The sequence below is a fragment of the Crinia signifera genome, chromosome 3 (assembly GCF_055691185.1).
Source record: "Crinia signifera chromosome 3, ASM5569118v1, whole genome shotgun sequence".
Lineage (NCBI taxonomy): Eukaryota > Metazoa > Chordata > Amphibia > Anura > Myobatrachidae > Crinia > Crinia signifera.
Window position 1 is genome coordinate 233571959 of NC_139219.1, and position 25086 is coordinate 233597044.

The window sequence follows — 25086 nt, forward strand, 5'->3', positions numbered from 1 at the left end:
TCAGCCATAGAGCTCTATGGCTGAACGTAGTGATTTTTTTCACTTCCTATTACATCCTGCCTGAGGCAGGATGTAATAGGTATGAATACACGGACAGCACAGGGGTCTACATTAGACCCCTGGCTACCATGGCAACCGATCGGCACCCTCCGATCGCGCTGCGGGGGGCCCCGATCGGCGCCGGAGGGGGGCGCCCCCCCTCCGATCAGCTATTTAAGCACTGCGGGCGCTTTGCCCGCGGTGCTTAAAGGGTTAAACGGCCGCGATCGGCGAACTCGCCGCTCGTGGCCGTGAGAGCAGGGACATGGCTGTAATATACAGCCATTACCTGCTCTCTATCAAGCCAGCTCACTCCGTGAGCTGGCTTGATTCACCCCCAACCGACATATGACGTATATATACGTCATATGTCGGGAAGGGGTTAATCCTGTGACATTATTGGCCAGAATAATTATTGTAAGCGGTGAGAATATCTTTGTTATCATCTCAAAGGAGGTCAAGCCAAAGCATTGCCATACATATTATATGCCTTTTCGAACCCATCTATATACCATCAGACTGTATTATAGTTTACAAGGTGCAAATCAGCTACTGAATTTTAAACATGGTCGGTTTTTAATTTAATTCATTTTACAATGTCAGCATACCATATATATGTTTTAGGAAATAACTAAATATCCTTGAAATTACCTTGTGCGATTGCGCTCTATATACTACTAGCCTGTTTAAGGTTACTTAGCTATTAATTGTATCCTATTAGATCACCTGTACAAAAATCACAAACACACACACAGGTTCAATGAAACCTGTGTATTTTTATGGTTTGAAGCCTAGTTTTTGCAGAAACAGAGCAGATTTCAAGGTTTTTGTTTAGCCTGTGAGCTGCGACTTATTGGATAGCCCCCGGGGTTACAACGACCTGCGGTAAATTGCTGCACAAAATTGGAGACCCCTTTTGACTTTTACCCTTCATATAAATACATGTTAGGAACCCTGCAAAAAACACACAACAGGCCCTGCTAGTCTTGTACAGTATTAACAATTTATTTAAAGGGGAAACAAGCCTTTGTCTTAGAAATGTAGCATTATTGCAATTTTAAAGAAAATGTATGTAATTTGGCAAGCTCTGTTTTGTTGAAAACGCCAACCTTGCTTTGCTTTTAAAATGAGCTGACAGATTTGATAATTCCTACAATACAGAAAAAAAAAAGTCCAAACATTGACCAGTAACAAATCTGTATGTAACATAAAACTGGGAAAGGAAATAAAATACCTTGTTTAGAAACAACATAATACTGACCTATAGAGACTAGGTTTGGTGTGTAACACATGTGGATGCACATGTTGCTCAAACAGACTGTACATCAGGACAGGCAAGGAAGTGAAACAAATATTGTACAAAGTCAGGTACACACTGTCATACAGTGTCTGAAAAACAAACAGAACAGGATTCAGTTTCAGTGACAAAACAAATGCCGTGTATATAGATTTCAGCAGTATTTAAGCATCAACGGCAGCATGCATGCATACATACATTTAAAAACAGGAATCGAGAACAGTTGTGATACAGCAGCTTTCAAATTAAATGTATTTGCAAAGACTGCAGTTTACTGGTCATTTCAGAAGACCGAATTGAATTGCCATATAAATTCAAGCAATTGTAAACAGACGGCTTATACAAGATAGTTACAAATTACATACTAGATGGCTATTCAATGTTCCGACTGTTAGAATATTGGACAACTCAAAGATCATTCAACAGTCTGAATTCCATCTCCGACTGATAGAAACATTCCGCCAGTCGGAATACACGTGGATTGCGGAGTCCATGTGGATTGTGTCAAAAAATGGCTGCTGGACTGTCAAATCGAGGCCATTATTGACAACGCAGATTAGACATTTCAAAAAGTGGAATCTGCAGGGCTTCAAAGAGGTCGAAAATGGCCATATTGAATAGATGTGTGCTGAGATTTCTGACTGCAGTGGGCTCCCTGCATTTGCGGCGAACCTCGCTATTCCCGGGGAACCCTCACCGCCCTGAGAGCAAGGATTTCCCCATGAACATAGAATACGTGGAGCATCCGGCAAGGGGGCTGGACGGCAAAAACGCCGTACAACCCCCCCCTCAACCCCCGCATTGAATACCGCCTTAAGTAGTAAAGGTGAAAAGTGTGTAATAATAATAACTGAAAAAGATATCATGTTAAACTTACTTGTTGTGAAAATAAACAAATGAATTGATACAAAAATTGCGGTGTGATAAAACACACATTCTGTAAGAGAAACAAAAAGGACAATATTAAAAATTTGAATATAAAATTACGTAGGTATATTTTTAAACTGTTCGAGCAAATGCTGCTATACATTGTGTAGAGCAACTACAGAGACATTATCTTCTAGCAACATAAACACTGGAGAGCTTTTGCGCCCCATTATGCCTTTCAGTTGAATTAATAGTTCCTCAAGCAGGCAAAATCTGTCTAGGTACCCAGCTAATGACAGATCTTCTAGGTTTAAAATGGGCATGCTTATTGCTATGGTGATGCCCAGCATCTGCTCAAATCTGGCCTTAAGATTGTGAAATTTTTCCTTCCGTCTTATCTCTTCTCATCACCCACTTCCTCTAGGACTTTCTGAAGAGCTTTGTTTGATAGGACACAAAAAAAAGGTATTTTTTGCTGTAACCCTTCATATTACAAGAAGAACCCTTGCCCATCTGCTGGTAACTTTAAGAGAACCTCAGCTTTAGCGGACAGAAGAAAATAAATTATGCAGAATTCTTATTCATTTTAAATTACCTCTATTTAGGATATAGTTATTTAAGTTCCACACCACTGTCTGCTTTTTGTTGCACAATTATAAACACATTTTTCATTTGTTACTTATTATACTAAAACATATTAAATAAGTCAATTAAAAATGAAACTATAGACATACCTTATAAAAAAAGTACTGTACAAGAGTAGCTATTCTAATGTAGTAATAGTGACCATGCACCAAAAGCAGTTTTGAGAGGAATTTAAACCTCGCAATTGCATAGTCGCTGTTCCTCACAGCTTGTCTCCCTTCTTTTCCCATGATTCCTAAAAAAATAATAATACCAGAGGGAAACAGAACAGGAGTGAGAAATAACTTCCAAATATTCCTAAGAAGATAAACAGTGCAAACAAAACAAACCACAACTCACCTATGCCTACATGAGCTTCTTGTATCATGCTTACATCATTTGCCCCATCGCCAATGGCAAGCGTGATGGGTTTTTCTGGAGAAATTTTTATTAATCTCACCACCTGGAAAAAAAAAAAGGTATAAGAAGTGTGGTCACAGGCAGAGTGGGCATGACCATGGATAAATTGAGCATGGTCACAGCTAGACATGAGATGAGTCAGCGCTGACCCGCCTATGATACTGGCGGCTGTCGCTGTGGGTGCAGCCAGGATGGAGGGATCTGCCTGTCACTTATAAGTAATGCAAGAGTACATGTCCCCACAGCACTACTATAAAAATCATACACTACAGCATTGTACAGCCCTGTTTCAGCCGCTACAGACTAAAAAAAAAAAAAGTATGGTTCGGTTAAACTGTACAAGTGTGGTAGACTTTTGGACCTCAAAATAGACACAACATGGGGCACAGCTGACAAGATCCCATCGCAGCAATCTCTTCACAATTGTCTGCCTTCATACCTTTGCTTTTTGTAATGGTGCCATTCGACAACACAGCACGGCTGCGCAGCTTTTACACACATCCATGAAAAGCTTTTCATGACCCCTGAGAGCTAGAGAAAGGCTGGCTCCATCCACAACCAGCCCATGCTGAATCACATGATCATCTTGCAGCCTACACAAGACAACATATTTGTGTGTCACAATACAAGAAAAATACATTAAGTGCGCACCTAAAATTAAGACATTACCCGACTAGTATATGAAGGCAGGAGAAAAAAAAAAAAAAAAAACAGGTTCATATTTTCTTACATTTTTATTGTGAGTGTGTTCAAAGATAAACAAACCGTACAGGAAGAACACAAAAAGACAGAAATTATAATAGTCTAACATGGCGTTTAATATAAACAACTCTAGAAGAAGGGCGCTACTGAGATTTCCACCACCTTGTCAAGTGCTCAAATTAGGCAGATAGACAATTTACCATTATTAATGACAATATATTAAAAATATAGATAAAATATTGATAATTTTTTTTTTTTTTTTGATCTTTGGAACCGCATATGATAGACCCAACGCGTTTCGTCTCCGAAGAGACTTCTTCAGGGGTACACAAGAATGGGCGGTATGCTAAGGTCTAAGACCAATATCAGACTTTCTTTGATTTAAAATAATCGGAGAAATCCGATGACGTAGAACCTTTTATTTGAAGGCCCTTATAAAAGAGGCAGGGCACTTCTGAAGAGGTGGAGGATATAGCACCAGAATAGGGTAAGATCCGTGTGAGTCCTCTAGTGCCTCTATATTTTTAATAAATTGTCATTAATAATGGTAAATTGTCTATCTGCCTAATTTGAGCACTTGACAAGGTGGTGGAAATCTCAGTAGCGCCCTCCACATTTCACTTTCTGGTTTCTGTCTTCATCTCCCACTAGCAGGGGAGATTTTGTGGAGGTAGTCGCTTGCAAAAATTGGAAGCGCTTTCAGGGTCAAACCCCCATTTGCATAACTCTAGAAGAAGACATGTTGCTACTATTACACAATTGTATTAGTAAAAGGAAGAATCAAGTGCGTAGACAATGATATATTGTATCCCACATGCTGTTTGCTTACCGTCTAGCAAGCTGCATCAGCTGCTCAGCACATTCATGGTCTGACTTTTGCTGTACAAGTTCAAGAATATTCATAGTTCTGTGGAAATGTCCACAAGATAAGCTGACACTGACAGCAGTCTCGTGTTTGTCTCCTGTAAGAACCCAGATTTTTATTCCAGCAACCTGGAGTGCCTCAATCGTCTCCTGGACCTTGTCCTGAAGTCTAACACACACAAACACAGGCAATGAAAAAGAAAAAATCATTACAAGACTATAATAAATAAAAGATGTAATGAGGTAATTGGCGCACAAATATACCATAGAGGTCTTCTATATTTTAGGTCAGTGGGTGCAGGTAATGTCTATTTACAACTATACACAAAGTAGATTTCCATAACTGATCGACAAACACATTCTTGCTTTTAATTTTAAGCTAATTTGGCAATTAAATAATGATGGGGAACACTATGCTATTAGAAATGAATTTTCCATTACTCAATATCATTAAGTAAGCATCGTGCAGTGATGTACAGTGTGGAAAAAAAGACAGAACCTGGAAGACTGCTGCAAGCCAGTCAGTCCGGAGTCAGCTTTCATGTTACACAATGTGTCAGTAATGCATTGTGACGTGGTGTGTTAGGATTCTATTTTGAAAGTTTGGGGTCACTTACAAATGTCCTTTTTAAAAAAAACAAACAAAAAAAAAACACTTTTTCTTTTCTCCAATAAAGATAACATTAATCATAAATACACTGTATAAATTGTTAATGTGGCAAATGACTATACTAGCTGCAAATGTCTGGTTTTTAAAGGAATATTTACATAGGTGTATAGAGGCCCATTTCCAGCAACCATCATTCCAGTGTTCAAATGGAATATTGTGTTTGCTTATCGCATTAGCAGACTAGTGGATGATTAGAAAACCCTTGTCCAATAATGTTAGAACAGCTGAAAATGGGTTTGCTCGTTAGAGAAGCTATAAAACTGTCTTTTCTTTGAGCTAGTGGAGTATCTGGAGCATCACATTTTTGGAGGGAAAAAGGTGGGGAAATCTTGATTCTGCGTAGATACAGCTGCTGGGGTGGGTTTTCAAGCAGACAGTGTTCTCAAACACTCTCAGAATAAGTATTACCAAACTAGGGCCCTTATTCTGATCGGTGCGGCCGGATCCGAATATGCGGCCAGGACCAGTGCGTGCAAAACCCCGCCTTCCATACGGATCGCCAACTCCGTCCGTACACGGTAAGAAGCTGGCCGAACGGACCGCACGTGTATTTTTCATGGAATACGCCTCCTCCATCTCAGGGAACCTCCCCCATCATTCGATGGTCGCAGACCATCGAATGCAGGACCGAGTGGTCCACCAGCTCCCGCAACCTCAGACCACACGGACATTTTTCCGTGCAAAAGCAGGGATCTGGGCGGGCAGCTGACATCCGGCGATGTCATATGTCCGCCCCCTACACGTGCGTCACGGCCGCATTACCATACGTACGCCCAGCGTTTGCATGGGAACGCCCATGAAACGCGGGGCGTATGCATATGGTAATGAGCCCAAATAGCCCTTCACGCCCCTCTCCACCCCCTGTTCGGAGTGTTCCCATTTCATGCGGGATTTGGCCGTACGCCCCGCTCGCACATGCGCAGAGACGCCTCTGCACATGCGCAGACACAAAACATCGGCGGCACGAACGCACGCGGATATTACCGCACCAACCAGAATAAGGGCCTAGATGAGGTGCTCAAAAAACCCTTCACCAGCGCATACCTTATGGGTGTTACTTCCCTGTTTAATTGCTATCAAGAAGGATTACTTCTGAGAAACTTTTGAAATGGTTTCCATAGTAAAGATGTTTAGAGGTCCATCCACATCAAAAAATCCATATGTAAAAGCAGATACATATCATAGCGTATTACAGTTTTAATGAAGAGTGAAATATCCCTATCACAATCAGTGTCTAAAACATAATAATATCCAATCTCAGTTTAAAAAACAAGTGCACACAAAAACTGAGAAGTAACCCCTTTGTGAGGGGCAGCTGTAAGGCTTTTTACCGCAGATGTTGGAACTGCCTAATGAAAGAACTGTTCAGATGCGCTTGTTGGGATCGCACAGAGCAGCAGCCCGCAATCTGGTACGATTAAAAACAGGTAAAACGGCTCACAGGTGTCACCACAGGAAGGTGAACGCCAACGCGTTTCAACCAGTAACTGATCTATTTCAAGGCTCCTTCCGTGTGTGTGTGTGCATCCTAATCTAAAGCATCATTTTCTACCTACAGGCCGGTCATTGTCCCCGCCCCACAGCAGACAGCTCTCCCGGAAGTATATGGCATCTCCGTGGAGACTGTCTTAGTCCGGGGGTTCAGGACATACTTCCTGGGCACGTCCAGGCATTTGCATGTTACCGCGTCACCTAGGCGACGCATATCAACTTCACTGGTACTATATCCGGAAGTTCATGTGTATAGATAAGTCACTGGTCATGTGTCCGTAAATTTATATACCAGAACGCCAGTTTCTTCTGTAACCATAGTGATGCGCATCACTATGGTATATACATTTCCGGACACATAACCAGTGAAGTATCTATACACATAAACTTCCGGATATAGTACCAGTGAAGTTGATATGCATCGCCTACGCGACGCGGTAACATGCAAATGCCTGGACGTGCACAGAAAGTGTGCCCTGAACCCCCGGACTGAGATGGTCTCCACGGAGATGCCATATACTTACGGGAGAGCTGTCTGCTGTGGGGTGGGTGACCGGCCTGTAGGTAGAAAATTACACTTTAGATTAGGATGCACACACACATGGAAGGAGCCTTGAACTAGAACAGTTACTGGTTGAAACGCGTCAGCATTCCCCTGCCTGTGGTGACACCTGTGAGCCATTTTACCTGTTTGGAATCGTACCAGATTGCGGCCTGCCCGGGCTGCTGTTCGGTGTGATTCCAACAAGCGCATCTGAACAGTTCTTTCATTAGGCAGTTCCAACATCTGCGGTAAAAAGCCTTACAGCTGCCCCTCACACAGGGGTTACTTCTCAGTTTTTGTGTGCACTTGTTTTTTAAACTGTGATTGGATATTATTATGTTTAAGACACTGATTGTAATAGGGATATTTTACTCTTCATTAAAACTGTAATACGCTATGATATGTATCTGCTTTTACATATGGATTTATGATGTGGATGGACCTCAGAAGTAATTCTTCCTGATAGCAATTAAACAGGGAAGTAACACCCATAAGGTATGCGCTGGTGAAGGGTTTTTTGAGCACCTCATCTTGTTTGCCATCACATTTGTGGGACCGATTATACCCTCAAAATGGCCAGAAAGAGAGAACTTTCATGTGAAACTCAACAGTCTATTCTTATTCTTCAAAATTAAGGCAATTCTGTGCAAGACATTTTCAAGAAAGTGAACATTTCCTAAAATGGTGTGTACTACTCCCTTCAGAAAACATTCTCAAATAGACCAGAGTCTCTAATGTACTTGTTGTCTTGCGGTTATTCATCTGGGCCTCACACTTCTTTCTACTCTGGTTAGAACTACACATCCCAGCATGCCCTGCATCAGTTCAAGCATGGCCAAATAATAAAACTGTAGCAGGGCATGCTGGGATGTGTAGTTCAACAACAGCTGGCGTGTCAAGGTTAGCCATCACTGCACTAGAGTGTAAATCTGATGGGGAGTATAGATTGGGAGAAGCTAGAACAACATGTGTGTGTAATGTCGATGCTATTTCTAGGAAATGTTATTAGTATAGATTATTACACCTAAATACACTAAAGGCCCCCATACACTATACCAGTGATGACTAACCTTGACACTCCAGCTTTTGTTTAACTACACATCCCGGCATGCCCTGCATCAATTTTACTATATGGCGATGTTAAAATTGATGCAGGGCATGCTGGGATGTGTAGTTCAACAACAGCGGGAGTGGCAAGGTTAGCAACCACTGCACTATACGATTGATTTGGGCCCAATTTCACCTGATTCTGACAGATTGGGATGAGAAATTGAGTGAAATTGGCCCAAAGAGCATGTGTGTGACATCCAATCCGATGCACGGTCCCGCACGGATTGGATCGGAGCTGGAGATCATACATGCTGCGAGTAAAATCTCCAGGTCGTACCCCCTCAGAGAAGGAATCGAATGCAGAAGTATCATATGCAATCCCAATATCCATGAGAGCATACCAGGTGGCTGAAGGGGGATTGGATTTGACTTCTCCAAGGAGAGAAATCGCATAGTGTATGGGCACCTTAGTAACACGGAGTAAGAAACACAAGCGTTTCCAAGTTGCAGTAATGTTTACAGAAGGTGGTATTGCGGTAATGTATGGAAAGCTTTGAGCCAGAATTAGCGTAGCTGTATACTCAGGCATCAGGAAAATACTTTGCATGGTTTTTACTTGTCTTCAACGGCAGTTGCTCCCAGCAGCTCCAGCTCTTTCTCAATCATATTAAAAGTATCAGCCAGACGCTCTTCCCTGTGCTGTAATGCAGTCCGGGCTTCATGCAGTCGCTGATCAATTTCTAAGTACTCTTCTGCTGAGAATTTCCTATAGGCCATACACAATGTCCGCAGCCCTTTCTAGTGGAGTAATAAGATGAAATAACATGGAGTATTATTATGGTCTCTGTTGAATAACAATGCTCCACATGAACAAATACACAGTAAACAGTGAGAATAATATGTGACACTATACACTTACTTATAAACATATTCATTTTATTTTGTATCAGACAGAAGTACGATATAAAACACAAGCAGATGATAGTATGATGGAGAATTAGGATATGATATTAAGTTACCGACAGCTGGGATTCTGACTGTTGTTTCTCCGACATCAGAATCCCGACGGTCAGGAGCCCAACAGGGGGTGAGCGCATTCAAGCCCCTTGCAGGATGGTTGCACTCGCCACCTATTCTATTCTCCCTCTATGGGGGTCGTAGACCCCCCAGGAGAGAAAATAGCCTATTTGTGTCAGGATTCCGAATGTCGGGCTACTGACCGTCGGGATTCCAATATCAGAGAAACGACCGTCAGAATCCCGACTGTCTGTGAATTATACCACTACTGCAAAAGAAACAATGTAATGGAGACTTGGAACCAGTTTCTTAGCCTATGCCGATATATCCATGATAAGAATAGAAAGGCTAGATCAACAATAATATACTTACCATGGCAAATTCATCTACATGCAGCCTTGTTCTATCTATTTCCCCACTTCTGGCATTTGGAAGTATAGCAGAATCTGCTCCTTTGGTGAAAAGTATCTTGTCTCCTAGAAATATAGAGTTCAGTCGATTATAGAAGTGAGAACAAATAACTTTAGGTAAGACATCAAGATTATCACCTTACCTGAAGGACCCTGCACAATGACACTCATCCGACGACGATTTGCATCAAACTCCAGAACATGAAGAAGTTTGTACCTTTAAATACATAAGTGTAGGCTAGGCTGAGACAAGCTTCATTCACCATCAATGTCCTATCATAGCTTGTCATAAAAACAAATTCAAATTAAATAGTCCAGACCACAAGCCAGATTGGCTGTTAATATATAGTAATACAGGATTAGTTTAATGTTAATTCATTTCATTTAATATTTGGACACAGTTATAGTTGTAAATAAAATAAAAAACATTGCTACCTCTCCATTTTCCCAAGTATTTTGATTTCCATAATTTCTCCACTGATTCCAGAAAAGGCCACGCCCATTCTAAAAGAAAAACACATTGAAAGTCAAATACAAAATTAACAGAATATGTATACATAAAAAAACAAAAAAAAAAACACGACATGGGTGTTACATTAACCAAGCTCAATTTACAGTGCCTGGCTTAAAAAAAATTAACTTTTTTTTCCTGGCTTCAGCCAAGTGCTGGTTAATAATCATGTTCTTCCTAGAGATGTGTAGGCACAAATCTCTGATTAAACCACTCTAGTACTGACCCTACACTCTTGAAGTTTTAGTGTTTTTTATAGCACCCATAATACTAAATTTCCCTATTAAGTAGTCAGCAGTTGTACAGTAGGTTTGAAATTTGTTTTACATCTTAAGCTTTGTGACACTGTTCATCATATTAAATTCCATTTGATTAAAATCCAGTATAAGATAAAAAATAAAGGAGCTAAACCAGTGGCATTGTCTTGTGAAACACTGTACATTTTAATTTTATTTTATTATTATCTTAACCATCTTTAACATGGGAAGAACACACAGACTCCATGCAGTGTAGGGTCTTGGTGGGAATCCATCCAAGACCTCAGTACAGTGAGGCATGGCAAAACCATACTACCCTTGGAAAAGGCATTTGCATGTAACTAGGAAAAAAAACGTGTCCAGTATATTGGCTAGAATAAGTCCTACACACTTGCAGCATTCTAAAAAGTTTTTGGAAACACTTCTGCAGTGAGAAATATTCTACTAGGAAGGTGGTCAGAAGACAGCAGTGCACCAGTTTTCATGTTTGTGGGGAAGACCATATATGTATGCTTACCTTCTGGAGGCTTCAACTAAGGCTTTTTCATCAGGTGAGGATGCATAGTATTCCAACTGAGAGGATATCCCATTTGAGTATCGCAGACCATCACCAATGCCATCTGGTTGATCATAACTTATTTGAACTGTGTGGCAGAGGGAAACTGCTTTCAAGAAAAGCTCTTCTTCCCCAGTCTGTTAAAAGGTTAGAAATATTTTTAAATACTCTTTAAAATTGAATGTACTGTATTTGAAATACTGAAGTGACCATTGGACTATTATAAGATGAACCTTTTTTCACAATGCCGGGTCATTAAACACCCTCAAACGAAATATGGAAAAAAAACCACAAGCAACCCGTCCACATTACTGTCTGTCTATAGCAGTGGTTCCCAAACTGTGTGCCGTGGCTCCCTGGGGTGCCTCGGGACACATGCAGGGGTGCCCTGGGTTGGTGGTCCAGGACCAACTCAAATTTTTAATGGTTAGTTATTAATGAGCAAAACCAGTGCTGGTGGCTGCCAATCATAAAATGTGTACAAACAGAAGCAAATCCTGCCCTTTACCACATAACTGACCCTAAGAATTGCATATAAACCCAATCTAAATGTAATTTTTTTGGCCTAGGGGTGCCATGAAAAAATTCTGATACTCTAGGGTGCCGTGATTCAAAAAAGATTGGGAACCCCTGGTCTATAGGATTCTCAGCGATTGCCGACACTGCCATCACCATGGTCAGAATGCAGGCGGTAAGTACTAGAGTTGGGGCTAGGGTCAGGATGACTGTAGGCACCTACTTGGCTGGGGGGGGGTGCAAGGGTGTGTTAGACTGAGGAAGGGGACTGCTCGGGTGTTAGAACTCACTGGGTGTTGTTGGGATGCGAATAATGGAATTTTACCTGGATTCCTATACCATCCACCGGGAAACACATCTAAATGACTACACCAGCGGTGGCCAACCCGCGGCTCGCCACGCTGTAATGTGCGGCTCCCGTCACATCGGCGAAGCGGGGTTTTGAATTTGGCACCAATTCGGCTGCCAATTCAAAACGCAGCATCGGCGGCCAATAGGAAACGGCCGCGGCGAGCCAATGAGCGCTTGCCGCGCCGTTTTCGACTGACATCAGACGCCTGCGGGAGGGCGAAAAGTCATCTCCACGCCGGCGGAGCGCTCCTGAAGACGGCGCAGAAGACGGCGGCGGGGAGAAGAGTTCCGGCGTCGCTGAAGAGGCCAGAAGACTCCAGGATCAAGACAGAAGATCTCCGGCGCCTTCTGTAAGAAAGAAAGAAGATGGCTCCCGGAGAGCCAGCGGAGGTGGGAAGCAAAAGAGCTGACGAAGCACCCCCCAGCGGCCTCTCCCAACACCAGGTAGGGGCCTTTGGCCTCCGACCCCCCATCCACCCTAGACCACCGGGTGTCGGGCACTAGGCCCGTGGGCACATTCAGGCCCTTCCGGCCTGTGGGCGCATTAGTCGGGCCCTCTTAGCTCGTGGCTCATTTGTTTGTTGGGCCCTCCTGGCCTTCTAGGTGGGCTCTTTAGTTAGGAAGCTGGGCCCTCCAGCATAGGTGTTGCACTGTGGGAAACACCTGTGCTGGAGGGCCCAGCTTCTTAACTGTGGGGGCATATGATGTTTGGCACTGTGGGGGGCATATGATGTGTGGCACTGTGGGGGGCATATGATGTTTAGCACTGTGGGGGGCATAAAGTTTTGTCATGTGGCCACTCCCCTTGTGTCATATGACCACGCCCCTGACCACTCCCCGATCACGCCCCTTTTTGGCGTGCGTATGATGTTGGCTCTTTGGCTTGACCGACGATATTTTTCGGCTCTTTACCTCTGACCGGTTGGCTACCCCTGGACTACACTATTGAGATCAAAACCAAGAAAGCAGATATAAATCTGGACATTCAGGACTTCCAAAGCAAAACATATAAATGTGGGGATATTGTGCAGTTGTGCAAAAAGGTGAAGTACATCACAGTAAGCAATCAGAACACAAGACTAAATGTGTGACTGGTATAAAAGCATCTTCCATACCAGCATACACATTGAAACATATGAAACCAGATTTTATCTTAATAAAATACAACAAAAGACTGATCATTTTCAAGTCTAATTCAAACTGTAACACTTACAGATGTAGCCACGCTCATATGTAGCACCAGCGAGCCGAGATGATCAGTGTCGGTGTGCCAATCCCTGGGACAGGGACGCACAAGCATCTCACACGCTCGCGCGTCTATTGCCACAAAAGGGTGCAAGAGTGTCTCACACATGCGTGCCTCACTAGCGCCGTGACTGGTTAAGGGCGCCGAGAGTCGCACTAATGAATGTGGCTCCATCTGTATGCTTTATTTCTGTACATTGGTATTGGAATGTAGTGAAATAGTAGCTCATTTGGTATGAAGCAAACTCTATAGACCAGAAATCTGATTTTGTAGTACAGAACAGTTGAACATATTCCATTTTGAATGTTACCGGTATTATGTACACTGACAAAGAGCCTATTTTAGAGTTTGCAACACAGAACATGTATGAGAAATCCTAGTCTTACCAAGCTTGTAGGGGAGCCATCGGGGAAATCCAGAGTCACTCCTTCTGGCACAAGTTTTCCGTTGATCTCTTGGTATTTAATGCCATTTACTGAACATTCTCTAAACTGCATCTCATTTTCAGTCAGTGTGCCAGTTTTGTCTGTAAATAGATACTCTACCTGTGAGAAGGAATGGTTAGAAAATAAAGTCATCAGAAAAGTTGCCCTGTTAATCCGGTCAGAGAAAGATCCTTCTGTTGTTTTAAAGGAGAACAAGAAAACAAAAAAGCACATAGAAAACGGTAATAAGGGCACTTGATACTAAATAAATTTCAGAACCCATCTAAGGGACACTGGGGCAGATGTATTAAGCTTTAACAAAATATAAATCCAAGGGTGATAAGGAGAGATAAACATCCAGCCAATCACCTGCTAACTGCCATGTTACAGGCTGTGTATGAAAAAAGTCAGCAAGGAGCTGATTGGCTGGATGTTTATCTCTGCTTATCACCCTTGCATTTATCTCTTGTTAAGGCTTAATACATCTGCCCCAGTGTTACCTTGGGGTGTAGAGGAAGCCTGTTTTTAAAGTGAACACATCGCCAGACTGAATTTGTTTAGAAACTAGACTAATCCCCACTACATCCCACTTAATCTACTTAGCCAATAGGTTCTCAATTAAAGTTAAGCAAGGCCATAAACATTCAAAACGACCAACAAAAAAAAAAGGTTGGGAACACAGAGCCCTGCCCCAAATGGATCTAGAGCAGTAGTTCTCACCCTCGGTCCTCAAGACCCCCAAACAGTGCAAGTTTTCCAGGTCTCCACAAAGAATCACAGGTGAAATAATTAGCTCCACCTGTGATCTTTTAAAATGTGTCAGTGAATAATGAGTGACCTGGAAATCGTGCGGGGGTCCTGAGGACCGAGGTTGAGAACCACTGATATAGAGAAAAATCAGTTACGTCAGGTTCACTACTCTTTGAGGATTTCCAAAAAGAAGACCTCAGAGAAGGACATTCTCAGTAACAGTGGTGCATAGAACCTTACTCTAACCTGCAATTATGTGAAGATATTGATATTACTTTATGTAGAAAGATTTAGCACACAAAATCACCTTATCCTAATGGAAAATGAATTAAGGAAACCAGACATTGCCATCATCTCTCAGATCCCTCCATCTGAAGCAACAGCTAGCAAAAAGATCATTTTCCATAAAATAATTTTAACCACCTACATGGCGTAGTGCATTATATACAGGAGACATTTTGCATCCGATATATAGTCTGAAGAGGCATCTTCAGATGGCATAATAGCCATACTGGTCTGTCCAAATTAGTTTTAGGCTTTTATAGGCTGACCTAGCAAAAGTAATATATCTGCCTAAAGTACGCCTGATTGTAAAGCTTCCAACAGGTGTTCTTGTGCACTTTTCCACCACTCTGTTAGTCCAAGCAGCTGCCAAAACTGGTCAGACAGAGCTACTGTTGATACAAAAAAATAGTTTACCCCAACTCTCATATCTCCTATCTGCTCTGGCTTCATTATGAGGCTACAGTATGGATGGTGTAATGGTTAGGATTACTGCCTCACAGCACTGACGTCATGGGTTTGATTCCCACCATGGCCTTAACTGTGCAGAGTTTGTATATTCTCCCTGTACTTGTGTGGGTTTCCTCTGGATACTCCGGTTTCCTCCCACATTAAAAAAATAGATACTGGTAGGCTAATTGGCTCCCAACAAATTAACCCTAGAATGTCTGTGTGTGCATGTACATGTGGTAGGGAATATAGATTGTAAGCTCCACTGGGGCAGAGACTGATGTGAATGTTCAAATATTCTCTGTAAAGCGCTGCAGAATATGCGTGCGCTATATAAGAAACTGTTAATTAATAAATAAATAATTATGGATAGGAATCAGATTTTAAATAAAACAATGCAAGAGTCTCCCAGCTGTTCAAAATAAAAAGTATTTATAAATGCAGTTAAGTCAGTGAAATGTACAGACACTATTTTATGCTTCTTCTTTCTGACAGCAAACCTACAAATGAACAGGGTTTTAAAATTTGGTGGTTAAACCACTAAGGGGGGTATTCAATGTCAGGGTCACGGCAGTCGAGCTTGCTCGACCGCCGTGACCCAGTCCCGTTCTCGGTCAGCTCGACCGAGAACACACACGCGGGATGCAATGTCCCGCCTGCCGGGGAGCGAAAAGGGGGCGTGGCCGCGAGTTGCGGCCGGGAAGAGGCGAGCTGCAGCCGGCAGCTCGTCACTTCCCGGCTGTTCTCGGCAGAACGAGCCCGACGGCTTGTGATGTCGGGCTCGTTCTGCCGAGATACCCTGCTCAATGCTGTCGGGGAAGACAGCATTGAATAGGGCCCGGCGGGCATCTCCCCGATGGGAGGTGCTCGCCGGAGATTGAATATCCCCTTAAGTTTCTACACCATTTCATATAAAGATAATCCTCTCAACCAGCAAAGTCCTCAAATCTGAGTCGTCATTGTCCTAACCATCAACTACAAATGAATGTGAAGGTATGGGTATTCTGACAAAGATAATCATAGGGGGGTATTCAATGCTGCAGCGAGCGGGCGGCGAGGGGGTTAAACAGCGAGGATTGCAGAAAACCAGCGATCCTCGCTGTTTAACCCCCGCACCGGCCGCTCGCTCTATTCATTGGTCTGGGGAAATCCTCGCCGTTACAGGACGGCGAGAATTCCCCAAAACAGCGAGACCCGCGGCTACTGCAGAAAACTCACTGTTTTTAGTCGCGAGTCTTGCTGCTTCTTGAGCCGCATACGCCAATTCTCCCTCGCTCAAAAAACGGAGCGAGGGGGAAATGGCGTATGCGGAGGGTGTGTTGAATACTGTCAGGGTGAGTGGTGACAGCGAGCAGGAAGCCCTGCTCACTGTCACCACTCGCAAACAGCATTGAATACCTGCCATAGTATCACCAAATGTATAGCAAAGTAGCAGATCATGTTGATCAATAAGAATTGTGCACATGTAGCTTTAGAAGAAACCTCTGTAAAGTTTAGCTCATGCTAGCTCTATCCACGATTTTATTTATATTGGCACAAATACATATTTGTAAGAGAAAAGGAAGGTGACAAACCAGGAAATGCATGGCGCAGAAAAGGAAGAAACCTGAATTGAGAAAATGACGACAAGCTGAATCTGTCTGTAACATCAGCAATAAATGTTACCAACAGTGTAAGATGTTCCTGCTCCTGGGGCCAATACTATTACATTTTATTCTTTCTGACAGTGCGGAGGCTAGAAGGTGGCAGGCTTGTAAATGAATAGAAAATCAAGTTGATTCATGGAGTATTACATAAGCAAAACATCAATAGTGGAACCAGGACTAGAGACGCTTATAAAAAGGTAATAACACATCTGATGAACTAAGCAGCATCAAACAACAAGCAAGGCATAATGCACCAGATTTTTTGAAAAGTGGAGGAAAAGGCATATATATATAAATATATATATATATACACACACATATATACATACATACACAGCCACAGATTGTGCAAGTTGACCATCATAGGAACACTTCAGCTGTGAGAGACAGAATGTGGAAAATAAAAATCAGAAATCACATTGTATGATTTTTAAACAATTTGTATATTCTTGCAGAAAATAAATATTTGGACAATCAAAACAGTTAAACTCGATACTTTGTAATATAACCTCGGTTGGTAATTACATAGGTCAAATGTTTCCAGTAGTTCTTGACCAGGTTTGCACACACTGTAGCAGGTGTTTTGGCCCACTCTTCCATGCAGATCTTCTCTAGAGCGGTAATGTTTTGGGGCTGTCACCGGGCAGCACAGACTTTCAACTCCCTCCAAAGATTTTTGATTGGGTTGAGGTCTGGAGACTAGCTAGGCCATTCCAGGACCTTGAAATGCTTCTTCTGGAACCACTCCTTAGTTGCCCAGGCGGTGTGTTTTCCATGTGACTCATTGTCATCCTGGAAGACCCAGCCAAGTTCCCTCGTCAATGCTCTTACTGAGGGAAGGTTTTTTGCCAAAATCTCAGGATACATGGCCCCATTCAGCCTCTCGTTAATACAGATCAGGTGTCCTGTCCCCTTTGCAGAAAAGCACCCCCAAAGCATGATGTTTCCACCTCCATGTTTCATAGTGGGTATGGTGTTTTTGGGATCACTCATCATTCTTCTCCCTCCAAACAAGGCGAGTGGAGTTTATACCAAAAAGTTCCATTCTGCTCTCTTCACTCCTCATGAAATTCTCTCAATCCTCCTATGGATCATCTAGATGGTCACTGGCAGACTTTAGACGGGCCTGAACATGTGCTGACTTAAACAGGGGGACCTTCTGTAGTTCTGGGCTGATTCATCCCCATTCTCAAGATCATTGGTACCCCACGAGGTGAGATCTTGCATGGAGCCCCAGGTCCAGGGAGATTGTCAGTGATCTTGTCTTTCTTCCATTTTTAAAAACTGCTCCAACAGTTGATCTCTACTCACTAAGGGGTAGATTTATGAAGCAGTGCCTGGTACTTTATCACCGGCCAATCAGCTCCTGACTGTTCGGTTACAGGCTGGGTTTAAATAGGAGCTGATTGGCCGCTGATAAATTACCAGGCACTGTATCACTTCTCCTCCCTTATCACTGCTTCATAAATCTACCTCTAAGCTGCTTGCATATTGTCGAGTAGCTCATCCCAGCCTTGTGCAGCTCTACAATTTGTCCCTGGTGTCCTTACACAGCTCTCTGGTCTTGGCCATGGTGGAGAGGTTGCAGTCTGTTTGAGGGTGTGGACAGGTGTCTTTTATACAGATAACCAGTTCAAACAGGTGCCATTAAAACAGGTAATGAGTGTAGGATAGAAGAGCTTCTTAAGAAGAAGTAACAGGTCTGTGAGCCAGAAACCTTGCTGGTTGGTAGGCATCCAAATATTTATTTTCCACAAGAATAAACAAATAAATTGTTTAGCAATCATACAATGTGATTTCCTGTTTTTCCCCCCCACATTACGTCATTCACAGTTGAAGTGTACCAATGATGGAAATTACAGACCTCTTTTAAGTGGGTTAACTTGCACAATTGATGGCTGTCCAAATACTTTTTTGCCCCACTGCATAGGGCAGGCATGGCCAAACTATGGCCCTCCAGCTGTTGTGAAACTACAAGTCCCATCATGCCTAGCCACAGTTTTGCTATTAGGGAATGCTAAAACTATAGTAAGGCATGCTGGGATGTGTAGTTTCACAACAGTTGGAGGGCCACAGTGTGGTCTTGTCTGGTATACGGTAAACTACTGCATGTGTTATTTGTAGTACACAATTTTCAACAGCAGCACCAATATTTTACCTGTCCAAGTTCTTCATTCAGGTCAGAGGTGTTGACCTGTGCTCTTTGATTACTTTCTTCATGATATAGATCAAGGTCCCAACCAATAAAAAATGAACCAAGGAATTTTTGCATCTCCACCGTCACATAAAGCGAAATAGGGATGATAAAATTATACAGGACCAAGAATGCCAGGAAATCAGAAATGAATTTCAAAATCTGGCAGAAAAGAAAAACATTTGTATTAGCGCAAAACTTTAAGATATGCATGGAAATGTCTGATTACTGTTCTGCACAGATTCAGTACAGCATAAAATAGACTGAAATTACATGCAGACGTTAACCAAATAAATCCATAGTGTGTTGGCAATATGAGGATACTATTTTAAAAGGAACCCTGCATATACACAACTGGCCATCCCCACCTCCACCTGACTGGAGTGTGTCATGGTCTGTGTGCATATTGGATATTCCAGCAGTCATAGTTCCATGAACTAATCCCAATCAGATATTGATTGGGCCTGCTGATGATATTAAGACCTCAGACTGCAGGCTATGTTCCTCTGAAATGATGAATACTGATAGTCCAAATTGCTGTGTGCATGGCAGCAGCCACAATGTCAATTTGCAATTTATACAAAGATAAAGCATTTCTTTAAGGCAGAGGGAAATAATGTATTACTGCTCTGAATTTAAACAGAAACTAATGGTTACATTTAAGGGTCTGTCTGGGTTGGCATAAGTTGAGATGTCCGTAGCAACACATCAGATTCTACTTCTATATGTAGCAAATTCTAGAACACAGGTTCTCAAACTCAGTCCTCAAGACCCCACACACTGCATGTTTTTCAGTTCTCAACACAGAATCAAGTAAAATAATTAGTTGCACCTGTGAAAATTTTAAAATGTGTCAAGTGAGTAATGAGTGCACCTGTGCAACAGCTGGGTGACCTCAAAAATGTGAACTGTTTGGGGTCCTGAAGACAGAGTTTGAGAACCACTGTTCTAGAAGTGGCTCCCAAACTGTGGGGGTTATTTTGGCTCACTCTTTCTGACAAATTCCTTCTTAGGCGGACAAAACTATGTGCACTGCAGGGGGGCAGATGTAAAATGTGCAGACAGAATTATATTTGGGTGAGGTATTTTGTTTCTGTGCAGGGTAAATACTGGCTGCTTTATTTTTACACTGCAATATAGATCTCACTTTGAAGTAATACCCCACCCAAATCTAATTCTCTCTGCACAAGTAACATCTGCCCCCCCCCCCACTGCAGTGCACATGGTTTTGTCCATCCAAGAAGGAATTTGTCAGAAAGAGTGAACCAAAATAACCCCCTGTGTGCTGTGGCACCCTGGGGTGTGGTTGGTTGGTAGTCCATGAACCAATTCCACTTATTTATGCACAATGTAATTGTGGCCAAACAGGGTCCGTTATGTGGTAATGGGCAGGAATAACTTGTAAGGATGAGATATAAACACAAATTTATATTGTTTTCTGATTTTTTGCCTAGGGGTGCCGTGAAAAAAATCAGTTAGAGTAAAAAAGCTTGAGTACCACCGTGCTAGATAGAATCTTATTGGTTGCTATGGGTAGCATCTCCATGTATAAAAACCCGCACTATAGTAAATATACTATAGCTCTTGCACTATTAGACAACTTGTACAAGGCATCTTAACAAAAAAGAATTATTGCAAATTGAAGAAATTTGTAGCCAAATGCAAAACATTAACAACCATTTGCAAGGGATATTTTGTGACATTTCCACATTTATACAAACCTTACTACTATTTCGGTCATGTTCGGTTTTCTGGTTGTACCATGGCTCGTCCCATTTTGCTTCGGCTTGCCATGCGTACTTCAAGATCGTGCTAAGAATTGCCTCAAACAGAAGAATGATCAAATACATAAGCAGGAAAGTGTTCATGGACCTGTAAGGACAAACCAACTGCTGAAAAGACTGAAAGGTTGTGTATTAGGGTTTACTTAAAGAGACTATGAAACAGTGCAAGAGGGTGGAGACCTGGAGGGTCATGTTTCTTATACAGTCAAGTCTAGCAAACAATGGGGCAGATGTATTAAGCCTGGGGAAGAGATAAACTGGAGATAAAGTGGAAGGAGAAAACGCACCAGCCAATCAACTCCCAACTGTCATATTTCAAACCCAGCTTATTGGCTGCTGCGTTATCTCCTTCCATTTTATCTCCAGTTTATCTCTTCGCCAGGCTTAATACATCTGCCCTAATACCTGTAAAAACGATTTTGCTACTATGCAGAACAAACACATGTTCACAGGTTTGAAAGACACCTCAAAACTAATAAATCAGATTACATATTCCAATAGAATAATAAAATCAAGTAAATGTCTAACCGATCTACATTAAAGCTGCCCAAACACTAAAACACATGGAAAGTGTCCAAATCGCATATGATCAGGTCCAATGCGATGCGTGGACCTTTGCACAATAGTCATACAGCCTGCAGGAGATATACTGTATGTCAGGCAGGAAAGTCGCGTGCGACTTCTCCCCTCAGAGAGGTTGCACAAGTGTATGGCCAGCCTTAATTTATAACATACATCCCACAGAAGAATCTTCAGTGCACCTACAAGAATGCTTTTCTTTTTTTGTTAGGGGTTTAATTTAAATTATAACATGCCTGCAACTCTGGCAAGCAATGGAAACACCACATACTGTACATGTGAACATATTGTCAACAACAAAAATGGCATTTATTAGATGTTCATTAAAGTGTGAATGTTCAACTATTCTCTGTAAAGCACTGCGGAATATGTATGCGCTATATAAGAAACGGTTAATAAATAAATAATAAAGTGATCACCACATGGGTACTTATTGATATTGCGTTTTTTATAAAGCAGAACATGGGATAACAACTATACATGCTAAGCATCCGTATTGCCTACGGAGGTTTAAATGTAGAGGGAGCAGTCATTGGTTTAAAAACAAGAATGGGGAATTAAAAAGTAGGACACATCTGCCATCATTCTTTAAAATACCTTCTAATGTATTTTCCCCAATGTGTCCTTTACGCTGCTGCCCAACCCCTCTTATGGTGTGTACACACGGTCAGATGTGCCTTAAGATCCTATCCACGATCCGATCAGATAGGATTGTGGATAGTATCTGAAGGCACATCCCGATTTGCATTCTATCTTGACTATATAGTGCAGATCTGCACTATATAGACAAGGCAGCCAAGACTTTCTGGCTTCCAATACGTGAACGTGCATCAGATCGGATCGGGATCGCAAGGGTTAAAACCCTTGCGATTTGCATCCAATTCCGATCCGATGTTGACTATATCGTCAACATCGAAAAGGAAATCAGACCGTGTGTACACAGCATATTACTTTCCGAACATACAGCTCTACACTGGCTCCCTTTTAAAATCCAGAGTCTCACATCATTACAAAGTCCTCACCCATTACTCCCAATTAGGTGCACGTAGGCCCCTGAGTCCCAGGGGGGCCCCACACCACACACACTGAACCCAGTCTCAATACTAACCCCTTTGAAGTTTCATGATGAAGACAGCAATGCTGCCTGAATCACAGAAAAATATGTCCGCTGCAGTTCCTTTTTGGAGTTCTGCACATGCGCAGTAGAGTTTGAGCCCTCTAGTGTTCAGACTCCACTGCGCTGTGCACTTGAGCGGCGCTGGCCGGGAGAAGGGGGATGGAGGATGCTGCCTTCCCCTCTCTTAAAGCGCCTCTGCTCCCAATTGTAATTTCTTCCCACTCTCACCTCCATTCTCTGCCTATCACACGCTCCACCTTTCTACAAAATTGCAAAAGGGCTTTCAAGAGTAACTTCTTCATTAAACCCAGCCATCTCTCATACTAACCCTCTCTTTAATGCTCACCGTTTACCTCATCTGTGTCACACCCGTTTGTCTGAATGTAAGGTCTCATGAGCAGGCCCTCTCCACTAATTGGCTTTCCTTCTCTTACTTATACTATCAACTACTCCATGCTTCCCACAACAACCACTAATTCTTGGTTGCTGCCACTCTGCTGCTTAAGTAATATGACCACTGAGGCAGCCAATTAGTGGAGAGGGCCTGCTCATGAGACCTTACATTCAGACAAACGGGTGTGACACAGATGAGGTAAACGGTGAGCATTAAAGAGAGGGTTAGTATGAGAGATGGCTGGGTTTAATGAAGAAGTTACTCTTGAAAGCCCTTTTGCAATTTTGTAGAAAGGTGGAGCGTGTGCAGATCTGCATGTCCAGCATTGTCTCACAAACAGACTGACAGCAGAGAAGAACCTTTTTTTTAACCTTTAGGTAACCTTGATCCTTGGTTCTTTGTAAGGATAGGTCTAATTTAGATAATCATAGGTCTATCTCACGCATATTTAAAATTACGCTACTGCAAGCAACTTTTGTTTTTCTTTTTTTAAAGTTCTGCTTATTTGTTTATGTATATTGTTAACATGCAACGGAACCCTTTGGGCTGTTTCACACAGTACGGTTCCTGCCGCACGGTGAAATCCCGTACGGCCAGGGAGCCGTGCCGCACTCAGCAGTTGTGAATGGACACTATTGTGTCCATTCACACGGGACGGCCACGGCCCGGCCGCACGGCTGCAGCCGGATCCCCCCACTGGAAGGGACGGCTGCCGGGCTGTGGCCATCCCTGCCATTATAAAATTCTGAGTGCGGCGCGGCTCCCTGACCGTACGGGATTTCACCGTGCGGCAGGAACCGTACTGTGTGAAACAGCCCTTTAGGTGCCATATAAATAAGAATACTACTGTAATTCCAGCCAGAAAGGATTTCTTTACACAAAATCAATGCATTTAATGTGAAAAAAAAGACAGCTATTTTCATTATCACTAGGTTGTCATCAGTTTTTGCTTGCTCCTATCTCTACTTGAAAATGTCATGTAAGAGAGTCATACTTCTCCACAGCAGAACGTTTTTGTGATTTACTCTTGTAATTTAATGCCATTTTTGCCTCCATCCCTGTGTATACGGCCACTCCTATAAAATAAATGCAAAAGTAAGAACAATTAAACATCAGAAAAGCAAGTGTAGCTCGGGATCTATTGTCTAAAGCAGTGTTCAGATGGTGTGATTTCGGCTTATGATTGTGACAGTCAAAATCCCAACTGCCGCCACCCCCCACCCACCCCCCCCCCCCCCCCGTGGGACACTGCCGGCGGCGGGAGGGACGCGGGAATGTCCCAAAATATCGGGACGTTCCCATAATAAGCGGGACAGTTGAGAGGTATGGTATAGTAATTTAGCCAAAATTGCACAGGGTCAACCCTGCATGCAATATCGATGCATGGCCCTGCAAGATTGGTATTGCAAGTAGTGACAGACTCTGCAGACAAGACCATTTTGACTATGCATATGAGTACAATGAGTTTGGCCATAGGCCAAAAGCACAGTCAAAATTGTAAGTGTAGATAGTCAAAGGAGGGTATTCAATGTCGATATTTCATCGAAAAAGCATACGTTTCCGCAAAGAATAGATGGTATTTCGCATTCCACCTATTCTTTTTCCTTTTTTTTACGTTTTTCGAAAACCATCCAAAAATAAGACATGGATCCGCAAATCCACAACTTTTTCCCACGGAAAAAGAATCTAATCAGAAAATTGTGTGTCCATTTCCACGAATGCAAATTCGGCTTTTGAAAGAGCAGAGCCTGCAGCCATGAATCCTGGCCGTTTCCCTGGCGAAAACACCCGAGATTGAATAGTGCAATCCCCTTATTCCAAAAATCGGAATAAGGGGAAAGATTAAATAGCCCCAAGATCGCTCGGATATGAACAGATTTTAACCTTGTGAGCAGGGCCCTCCTACCTTTTTGTTTGTAAATACCCAGGTTGTTGTATCACTGTTTCTATATGTAAAGCACAACAGAATTAGTTGCACTATATAAGGAACTGTTAAAAATATCATCATGTCTGTGCACTTTGATATAATTGAA

The 25086-nt window shown here is 42.5% G+C and overlaps 1 protein-coding gene across 6 annotated transcripts in view; it reads right to left on the reverse strand.

The window, feature by feature from the left end:
* ATP11B (ATPase phospholipid transporting 11B (putative)) overlaps positions 1-25086 on the reverse strand; it is a 110306-nt gene that overhangs the window by 31949 nt on the left and 53271 nt on the right. For all 6 annotated transcript variants that reach the window (XM_083177656.1, XM_083177654.1, XM_083177653.1 and 3 more), the window contains exons 10-24: positions 24048-24129; positions 20901-21051; positions 19144-19341; positions 13819-13977; positions 11281-11456; positions 10431-10499; positions 10139-10212; positions 9958-10061; positions 9185-9366; positions 4779-4982; positions 3687-3840; positions 3188-3290; positions 2938-3083; positions 2214-2273; positions 1301-1428 (exon numbers count right to left, since the gene is read on the reverse strand). In XM_083177656.1, coding sequence (XP_083033782.1) covers positions 1301-1428; positions 2214-2273; positions 2938-3083; positions 3188-3290; positions 3687-3840; positions 4779-4982; positions 9185-9366; positions 9958-10061; positions 10139-10212; positions 10431-10499; positions 11281-11456; positions 13819-13977; positions 19144-19341; positions 20901-21051; positions 24048-24129 — 1990 coding nt within the window. The remainder of the gene's footprint in view (positions 1-1300; positions 1429-2213; positions 2274-2937; positions 3084-3187; positions 3291-3686; positions 3841-4778; positions 4983-9184; positions 9367-9957; positions 10062-10138; positions 10213-10430; positions 10500-11280; positions 11457-13818; positions 13978-19143; positions 19342-20900; positions 21052-24047; positions 24130-25086) is intronic.